At 41.1% G+C, this 10281-nt stretch overlaps 1 protein-coding gene across 4 annotated transcripts in view; it reads left to right on the top strand.

Annotated features, from left to right (window-relative positions):
- Positions 1–10281, top strand: part of LOC111654355 (phospholipid-transporting ATPase IH-like) — a 34369-nt gene that overhangs the window by 467 nt on the left and 23621 nt on the right. For all 4 annotated transcript variants that reach the window (XM_087173699.1, XM_023405333.2, XM_023405334.2 and 1 more), the window contains exon 2: positions 9913–10035. In XM_087173699.1, the coding sequence (XP_087029825.1) occupies positions 9913–10035 (123 nt within the window). The remainder of the gene's footprint in view (positions 1–9912; positions 10036–10281) is intronic.

Raw genomic sequence — 10281 nt, 5'->3', positions numbered from 1 at the left:
GTCACAACTGTAGCTCTGTGTGTATATCCTGTATATAATGCATGTTTCATATTTCTATTTCTATTGCATCTATGAAATGAGTTGCAGATTGGATTGCACACCACCCTGCGGGGGGTGGGGGGGGGGGGTAAACACGTTGCTCGTCTGCAATGATAAACATTTCACTCCAGCTGCTTTGGCAGGCCATTGACTGTGGGCTTTACAATGTTTTTTGTGAGGCTGAATAGGGAATGTGCCAGTGGCTACAGATGCAGTGACGGCTGGTGAATGTGTAGAATAGAAATGAACTTGGCTGGCCCACTTAAGTTGTTTTAGTGAACTACAACATGCTTAAACTATCTCATGGCTTCCAGTTGCCCTGGTCTGCATAGGCAATAAATCCCAATACAGACTTGAGAGGCCTTTGTAGAGACTCTTTCTGCTGCGTTAGTTTGTGAACTGGTCTCACTTCCAGCCTGATGGAGCAGAAAGTTGTGCAGGTTAAAATAGAGGTGCTCAGTAAAACTCACTCTAACTAAAAGACAGAGTACAGCAGGGCCACTTCATTATCTTTAATTGGTGATGTAGTCTCTCTGTGAGCAGGAAATATCCACATCATATCAAAGCGGATGATGGTGAGCTATAACTGTGTTACTGGATGGTGTGGTCTGTACAGGCTGGCGCCATCAGCAGCTTCTGATTATCTTCCAGTGCAGGAAGCAGCTGGCTTGTGGGCAGCTGAATTGAAGACAAGAAAAAAAAAAGTGTCTAGTAAGAACCAACTCTGACAGGGGGCCCGGTGATGTTCATCAGACTGGGCACCTCTGGAGTATCGACACATCTGCTGCATACAGTCTGCGACCCTTTAACCTGACCTTAAAACTGGCTCAGGTGCTTTGAAGATAACTATCTGTCTGTGCGCAAGGGTGCATGCTTTTGTGTGTGTGTGTGTGTGTGTGTGTGTGTTTCTGATTCGTCAAGATTGTATTGTACACATTAGTGTTCACTGTGTGTGTATTTGTGTGTGCAGCGGGCAGGTGACAGTGTAGGGAGCTTGACGGATGCTCCAGCAGGGCTAATATCAGGGGAAATCAGATCCACCACGGAGGCGGAGAGGAGGAGGAGGGAGGGCTGGGGTTATTGAAGACGCCCCTCATCTCTCACCCTTTTCCCTTTGCATCCTCACTCCGCAACATTATGAAGTAGACAAGGAATTAATCATTAATTTAACTATCCACATATTGATTTGGAATTGGACAGATGGTTGACGTATATGTGGGCCTGTGTTGCTTTGCGAATCACCCTCTGTTAACCCTGCCGTATTCTGAACAGCTGCTCCTTAGTGAGACTATGCAGAAGAACAAACATTACATCATGCAAGGTTGCGTGTGATAAGCACGACGTCCAAGCCTTTTCTCTGGACAGAGAGCAGTTAACTCACATCAAGGTCACTATCCAAATGTAACCAGCCTCCAACGCCTTCATACGTTTATCAAAAAAAAGAAAGAAAAAAAAATGCAGAATTTGTAAATCACCTTGAGCCATTAAAGGATATACGTCTGATTTAGTTCACTCTACTCCACTGGGCAAGTTTATGAGCCTTTCACTTCATATCTTGTTCCCTTATTATCACGCTGTCACTGACTTGTGGTTTGTCCTTGACGTATTTTTATGCGAGGGACATTTGTGTCTCTCAACTCTGCGTTGCTTTTGGTTTGGTTTGTTTTAATATATCTATAAAGTACAGCACACCAGACTTTTCAGGGTTAGAACGGCAAAGTGCAACAACCAATATGAACGATGACAGGCCATTAGAGTCTGACTTAAACAAACATGAACTAAACAACTCGAACTAAAAAGTACTGTAGACACCCAAAAAAGAAATTTAATCATAAAAGACAACAGTCTTTGTTATGACCTGTGTTCACATGTTTATTACTAAACCTACATCTTGACCACTGGTGCATCAGCTTTCACTCTGCAGCGGGAAACTGTTTTGCCTGATAAACTTTATTGTTAGCTGCAGACAGTTATTCAGATGTATCCAGTGCAGCACTTTATAATGAGAAGGAAATTAAATTTTCTCAAGGCGGTGCATTCTGTCCTGCTCATAAGTCTGTTTTCTAACTCAAGAAAAATCGCTGGTGAATTGAGCCTTTACAGTTCGGTAAATAGTTTTTGTAAAGAAAAATATGGTGTCATGGTGTTTTGCAGTGCATGAAGTTTAAATGGGACATTTTGTTGCGTAATAACCTAAATCTGTTCAACTTTTTTCTCTCTGCTGGAATAAAAGCTATGCTAAGCCCTCATGCAATAAGATATACAGTATAATAGGAGTGTGTGTATGTGTGCACTCTTGGTATGTCAGCTGACCCAGGGCCACGAAATGGCAGGAAGAGATTTTTATTTATAATTAATTTATCTGGTAAATGACCTCCAGTGGTTTAAACACATAATTGTGTGTGCATGTTAGTGTGTGTGTTAGTGTGTGTGTGTGTGTGTGTGTGTGTGTGTGTGTGTGTGTGTGTGTGTGTGCGTGTGTGTGCGTGTGTGTGTGTGCGTGTGTGTGTGTGTGCACGTGTTGGTCAGTGCATTTGTTGCAAGTGTCTCCACTCCCCTCTCTTCCGTGCCCTTTTTGTCATCTGGTAGTAATAATAATAGCGATGGCGTTATGCCTCAGACAGGCACAAAACGTGAGAAATGTATGAGGTCATGATCTGGATAAGAACGATGCTTATATGTGGGGGATGTTGAAAAAAAAAAAACCTAATACCTTATAGGAACTTCAATATATCATCTTATTTGTACAGCTTACCTTTTATGTCATGTAATGTTCTCTTGTGATAACAGCATTTTGATCTATATCAGCCTCGTGGCCACTACGCTCTCCTGCCTTCAGCTTGATTTACCCTTGTCCCCCTCTATCCTCACCCTCCTTTACATCTTATCTCTGAATGTGTAACTGTTATTCTTGCAGAGACCTCTCACAACCTCAGCAGATAAAAGAGAAAGGCCAGCGATGTCTGCCTTTGATCAAAAAGGTGGCAGCAGGTCCCGGAGTGCTGAAGGGCTTTAGAAAGGTTTCTAGCAACTTTACAGCTCTTTGAGTCCCCGGGCTGGTGTTGAAAGGCCGAACACAGCCTGCTAGATTACTGTTTACCACAGTGGTTCGCACTGCTACAAACAGTTAAGGGCAGTCTATTCCTGTCCCCTGCCCCCCTTAGAGTTGGGGCCCCGGAGGAGAGACAGAGGCTGTAGGTGAGAAAAACACAGAGGATTTGTGTTTGGGCCGAGCTTTGCCCGCTGGCCAGCCTGTATATCAGACACAACAGCCGTGCATTGGCGTGCTGCTTCGTAAGAATGATTTCTGTTTCCCACAGCGTGTCCCTGAAGACAGACGTTTCATTAGAAGGCACAGTTTCGAGCCTGTGTTAGAATGTTGTCGGCGCTGAAAGCAGACAAGATGAGAAAGAGGGTTTTTTAGGATGCAGATTACAGTGGTGGGAGAAAAAGGAGAGAAGAGGAGGACGGGAGAGGAGAAGTAGCACAGCTGGATTAAAGACTTATGTAACAGTTGGATCACGGCAAGTCAAGTGGGAGAGGGAGCTAGGGCAACAACGGAATATAAATTTTGTCATTTTAAAGTAATCTCCTAATATTTATCCTTTGATTTTGTTGCAGATATACAGTTATTTGCGTCATCAGGGGTCTGGTGGCTTTTGTCATCAGTGTCAGCTGAGGAGATAGTGTGTACTGGCTGAAGGTCACTACTTTTTCCAAATTTTCAAACCAAAATACTGCTACGTCTGTGTTTTCTGTCTGCACCTGTGAAGCATTTTCCCCATAATATTATTCTCTAATAAATAATTATAACAGCTAATGGCACTTACATTCCCTTTGAGCTAAGTTCCATCTCCTTACTTAATTAGTTTCTTCCTCGCCGCTGCTTTTGATGTTTTTTTCTTTCATTCTACTTTGTTCCAGAAAAAAGGATTTTTAATAAGTCCTAGCTGAACCAAATAAAAGCACCAAGGAGATCCTGGGGATATTGTCTGGAATAGTAATACTTACATATTTTCCTTAAAATCTCATAATATCTTGTCGAATCCAGTTTCACTGCATTAAATTAAGGAGAAAATGCGACGCATTTGATCTTCAGTCTATACATAACAAAGCCTCCGTGTGAAGCTGTTTCTTTCTGTTATGAACTTGCAGATGTAGCATAGCTGCCGGCATACTGTGTTGCTATGGTGATTAATGGCAAATGAGTAGCAGTGGAGTGCATATTGAACAGGTAGCCTCCTTCCTTTTTAGCTGATCAAGGTCTCCAGGCTCCTTTTATCTTTGCCCAATGCTATGGCAGACTTCCCGAGCTTCTACCAATAAGTTATTGCATTTCTTTCAACATTCCTACCCAAAATTTACACAGAGAGGGTTTGATAAGCAATTATGCTACTTTCTCTGATCAGATCAGTGAAACTTTGCTCATACATTCGGATACACAAACAGGATTAGGTCGTGCCAGCTATTCATAAATTCATTACTAGGTTTGTGTGTAAAATCCTTATTATTAAGTTCTTTGTAACTACTAGCTAGTTGCAGTTGTGTAATGTTGTAAAGTATAAATGAAAATAATCAGTTATTTATACTGGAAACTCACCTATCCAATGCTATTCAACTAGTTATTTTGCGTAATGTTTTGTTATTTTGGGGATATTTGTGTTATTATGTCATTATGAAAGAACAATTCATGAAGGGTCCATTCAACTTTTACCTTTCAATCTAAACTGGTCATACTGTATATTAGCGAGCGACATTGGCTTTGTCAGTTAGCCCAGTTAGCTAGTCTACAGTCACACCTGGTAGTTAGGGGCCATAAATATTCACAACGACTAATGTGTGAGAACTATGTGAGAACTGTTTTTTTCGTACATTTAGGCTCTGAACATACAAAGAACAGCCACAACCGGCCACATGGCTGTTACTGTTTCAGAAACATTTGCACCTTCATATTTTAAATTGCTCTCAATAGTAACATTTTTCCAATTATCATTTTCTATATTCTCATAATGGTGGCTGTTAAATTGATAATCTACTCAAATGTATCACATCCTGCACATGGGTGTTGTGTAACCATGTTTGTATGTTTCTACATCCTCTGTCCAGCTGACATGAGCAGTTCATTAGGGAAGAGTTCAGTCAGGGGAATTTGATCTGTGAGTTAATGAAGGATACCTGCTCAACATGCTGTGTGCCTCTGCAGCACAGCATGGTGTGACGGTGGAGGAGGGATGAGACATGATCATTTTAATCAAGCCGGCTAATGGTGTATACCTTTTATTACACCTCTGTGGTAGAAAGGACCCACATCATGAAGACAGCATGGATAGATCCTGGCAGTACTGGGGTCAGGGGTCACTTTTCCACTATGAAGATTAACCCATCCATAGTCCTGTAAAAGGCTATGGAGCAATGCATCTGTGAATGCTAGGCACGCCACGAGAGAAAGCCAGAACTAGAAATAGTAAAGCAGCATTTCAGATGTTAAAAATAGCAGACCTGCATCTGTTCTCTCTCATGAATTCAGAGTTTAAACAGCTGAAAAACATCCAGCCAAGAGAGTGCACCATTGTACAGTTTGAAACATAAAAGGAAAAGTTGCAGTGGTGGGACGTTTTCTGTTATCAAATCCATCCTGTCATTGTTGATGATTGATGTAAGACCAGCCTCTCTGTGAGGAGGCTGTTTCAGTGTTGTTAATAAAGACAAAGCCTCCATGTCCTCCAACCAACCAGCCAGCCACTTTGTCTGATGGAGCAGTAGAATGAAAAGGGAACAGTGGGCCGGGGGTTGATACGGATCAGTGAGGATTAATGATCAGATAACTACAAACCACAATGCAATCTCTCTGCGTCTTTCTCCATCCCTCTCCCACAGTCACCATGTCAGGGTGTGACACTCGCTAAGAGAGGAAATAGTGCAGATAGAGTGATGACGGGATAAATGATCAAATCAGGGAAATGCGTATTTAGGAGAAAAAACTAAACAGAAGTAGAAGTGGAAAGAGGTGGATATTATGTTGACTTATATGTAGATGGGAGATATGGTTGAAACTGCTATAATATTTATGAAAAAATATTTCCAGAAATGTTGTATACCACAACATGGATCAAATGATGATCCACCGTTGCACTGTATGACACCAAACATGTGTGTAAAACAAAAATCAATCTCAGTAACTAATTGTTACTAAAAGTTACACTTTGCTCAAAATCACTCATTTAAGACAGTAAATCATAATGTTCAATTTCTGCCTAGCCCACCTGTATGTAAAATATGGTTTTCTTTGTGTGAGGGCTCATTTAAAGTCATCATTTAATTGATCTTTTTCATTTAACATCCTCTCTCCCTGATATAATGCATTTGTTATCAACTTGTGTTGATTAATTATTTTAACAATATGACCAGTTTGTATTGTTCTGGAGTAGACTGTATGTTGATTTGCTGGTTGAGCATCTGTTCTAATATTATTGCTTGTTGTCACTATCCTCAGTTTGTTTTATGGGATTCAGTTAGAGTAGTTGTGTTTTATAGGAAACTGTGGATGTTGTCCTTTAGTAACAGATTCATTGCGCTTACTGTTAAGTTTGTTTATTGTCCAACCCTAGATAAAGAGCCTGTGTTTTTACTGCACACTTGATTTGATTATTTATAACTGAAGATGTTGTCAGAGCAATAAACAGTTTTTAAAGAGGCAATGTGTGAGAATTAGCCAACTGTCCAGTTCATACTCCAAACAAATAGGGGGCAGCATATTGCCAAAAAGCTGCGGTGTCCACACATATCATAAGAAACAAGGAAATGCAGTCTTTGGTCCCTCTTCCGTCCTCTCCTTCCCTTGTGGTCATTGGACGTACTGGGACAACGTTAACTAACGTTAGTGACGACGAAGACAATGTCACACCCAGTCTGCCCAGTCAGACAGGACAGATGTGGTGGTGGCAGGAGACGAGGACGAACCACGAGAGGTTGAGGAGCATCAGGGAGAGCAGCAGCATCAATAGCTGAGCTTGAGGAATGTCGTTGAGAGCGGAAAGCTGCAACACAGGTTTATAGTCAGTTCCTAATACTCAATTCTCTCACGTTGGACTGAGGGCAGATTAGACGCAACAGCGCTGACCTAATATTGCTTCTTGAGGTACAAAGACGAGACCGCATGCTAACTTCAATAGATGTCCGTGCGACACAACACATAGACGTCTTTGACAAAACGTCAAAACTGTTATTTCCTCACATTCTGTTGATAATCTTAGTTAATTTTTTAATGTCCTAAACTAAAATACTGACATATTGCCTCTTTAACATGATAATTTTAGCTAGCTAACATGATGTTAGCGCGCATTATTTAAGGCATGTTTGAAGAACAGGATCCAGGGAGTTATTTTTGACCTTCTACTGACACAGTTCTGACTTGAGACCAGTGAACATGACACTCTATATCTCTACAACAGATTGCATGTATTTTTAACAGTTTGTTTTGGTCATTTACATTCCCTTTATAAAGGAACTTGTAAGTGTAATCTGCCTTGGTTTTACTCTTTCTTTCTGTCATTATGTGTCATATTCTTCTGTCCCCCTGCGACTCCTGCCCCTGCTGCTTGCTCCCCCTCTGTCTGCTTCTCTTTTTTTCGCCTCACTTTCCATCTCTCTCTTTCTTTCCATTTCACTGTATCTCTCTGGGTCATGTTGCCCTCCTAATGTTTTGAAGGGGTCTCAAGCCGGCTGACACTGTTGGCTTCAAGTCTATTTTTATCCCCCTGCTAAGCGCCTGTTGATCACAGTGGATAAGTTTAGATGTGTGACTCTGAGCTTTTCACTATTGTGATTTGCTATTTTTTTCTGCAGATTTCAGTCAGGAAAAGTTAAGTAGCCTTCGTTTGAGCTTGTGTCCAAACTTATGCTTGTTAAAATTTATGGATTTCGACTACAAGGTTACTGGGAATCAGTGTAACAAGATTAGAGTGTTAAATTTACATCATGTGGACTCTTAACACAAAGACATTAAAAGTTCTGCTCATTGGCAATGATGAGCTATATCTCTGCCAAAATGTTGAGGACATTTAAAGCAGCGAAGCGCTGCTTCCACTGAGGTGCTTGTTCCAGAACTTTTCTGCTAATGGTCAACACTTCTGATTTGAGCTGTGTCAGGCAGACTGCTTTGCCAAAGGCTACGCTCACACTGCCCACTCAGGCCAAAGCATTAGGAGCCATGTAGGAAGCCAGATGGAAACAAACAGCTGAATGTTGTGGTCGCTTCACTCTTGTTTTTTTCTTGTAGAGCACTTGTCCCACAATAGTTTTTAATGAAGGACACCTTGGAAAAAATATGTGCTGCGCTAAAATCCCAGAATGCACTGTGTTGGTCCCCGGGGGGCTACTTAGACATAATATAGATGAGAGATGAACAGAGATGGAGGTTTGCATGCACACGATCCAATATGTATTCATTATTTTGTATCTAGACATTAGATTCACAGAGTTGCGTGTTGTTGTGGACCTGTGCAGAGGAAAAAGAATAATGAGCGGCTGCAGTGAAGTGCAGATTGCAGAGGGGTCCTGCAGGAAGAATTGAGAAGATAAATGACAAATCCACACTTGTGTGACTCAGAGCTGATCCCACCTACACACATCAACAAACATACGCTCATCCTTTAGTCGGCCCTGTCTTGTCTGCGCGGTTGTTTGTTAAAAGAAGTTATTGAAGTCGTGTAACACAGTCTTGTGTAACATTCTGTTTCTTTATCGCAATGTTAAATCCAGGACAGTGTCCGTCTAAGCTGATCGAAATTTTGAAAGGAATTAATCATTAATAACATTTTCATTATAATTGATATTGCGTCTGTTTCATTGATTTGATTTATTTCATTGAGGAATAAATCGAAACTAGTTGTTTAGTGGCAGTATACCAATCCAACTTTTTCTCTCTCAATACTAAGTGGTAAATGGCGTACACTTATCTAGTGCTTTCCTAATCTTATCAACCACTCAAAGCACTTACATGCGACATCCACCCATACACTCACACATTCGTACTTTCCATACACACACTCACACATACCGACCTCAAATACTGATTCCCAGACCTCAACTCAGTATCTTCTGATGCAGGGTACTGATCTTTTTCACAATCTATATACCACATTGCGTGGAACTCATTGGAATTATTTTGTATTTAAAATGAGGCCACAATTACTGTGAGACTAAATTAGTGTAATTAACTAAGAAAACGTGATGTTGTGGATCGGCCACATCATGGCCAATACCCGATCGGTTTAAAAAGGTCAGTATCGGCCCCACACTACTGATCTGATGCATCCGTGCATCTGTACTATTTTGTGTGATCTCAAACAGAAAACCAGGAAAACCCTCACATTTGAGAAGCTAAAACTAGTAAATCATTGACATTTTTGCTTAATAAGGAATTGATGGATTATCAGTATAGTTGGCAATTGACTATTCCCCTAATCCTTTCAGCATTAGTGTTGCTATTGCTGAGAACAAAATACAAAATTGTACATCCTATAAAATTTGGTATATTAGCTCTGTGTGGCAGAAGACTCAACTTCGGATAATAATTATAAACTACAGATGTATAAATATGTAGCAGACAATGTATTGTTCATACTGTGTCAGTCTGCATTTGGTAAAAGAATGGTTTATAGAAATTTTGGCATGAGTGTAAAGTGTTGGTGAGGGTTGGTGACATTAATTTTAAATTGAATCAATGTGGTTATAAAAATACAAGTCAGGTAATAGTAAGTAGGTCATGAATTGTAAGTGAATGCAGTTGAACAGTGTGATTGAACCCATTTCTTCCTCTCTACCTGTTTTGCTATTTATATCTACAGTATATATCATCTCTGTCTCCCTCAGTGTGTGGGGGAGGAGAACTGGGTGGACAGCCGGACGGTGTACATCGGGCATAAAGAACCCCCTCCGGGAGCTGAGGCCTACATCCCTCAGCGTTACCCCGACAACCGCATTGTCTCCTCCAAGGTGAGCGAGCCACAGCCCATGAGTCAGTGCCACAGCACTGTTCATCACCACGCTATTCCTTTGTTTCATATTCAGACAACCATGTAATCCCTATTGTGGCCATGTTTTTTAAGGATGACACATTTCGCTCTTCTCGTGTTCATCAAGCTGTGCGTCAGCATTAGTCTTGCCAGAGGGATTGTTACGATGCACCATTGTCTCTCTCCCTGTTTTTATGTGTGTGGTAGTCATTTTGCTGTCACTCTG

Source organism: Seriola lalandi, unplaced genomic scaffold (genome assembly GCF_002814215.2).
Source record: "Seriola lalandi dorsalis isolate HSWRI2012SDOR001 ecotype SW California unplaced genomic scaffold, Sedor1 jcf7180002054272, whole genome shotgun sequence".
Lineage (NCBI taxonomy): Eukaryota > Metazoa > Chordata > Actinopteri > Carangiformes > Carangidae > Seriola > Seriola lalandi.
This window is presented reverse-complemented; position numbering and strand designations above follow the sequence as displayed.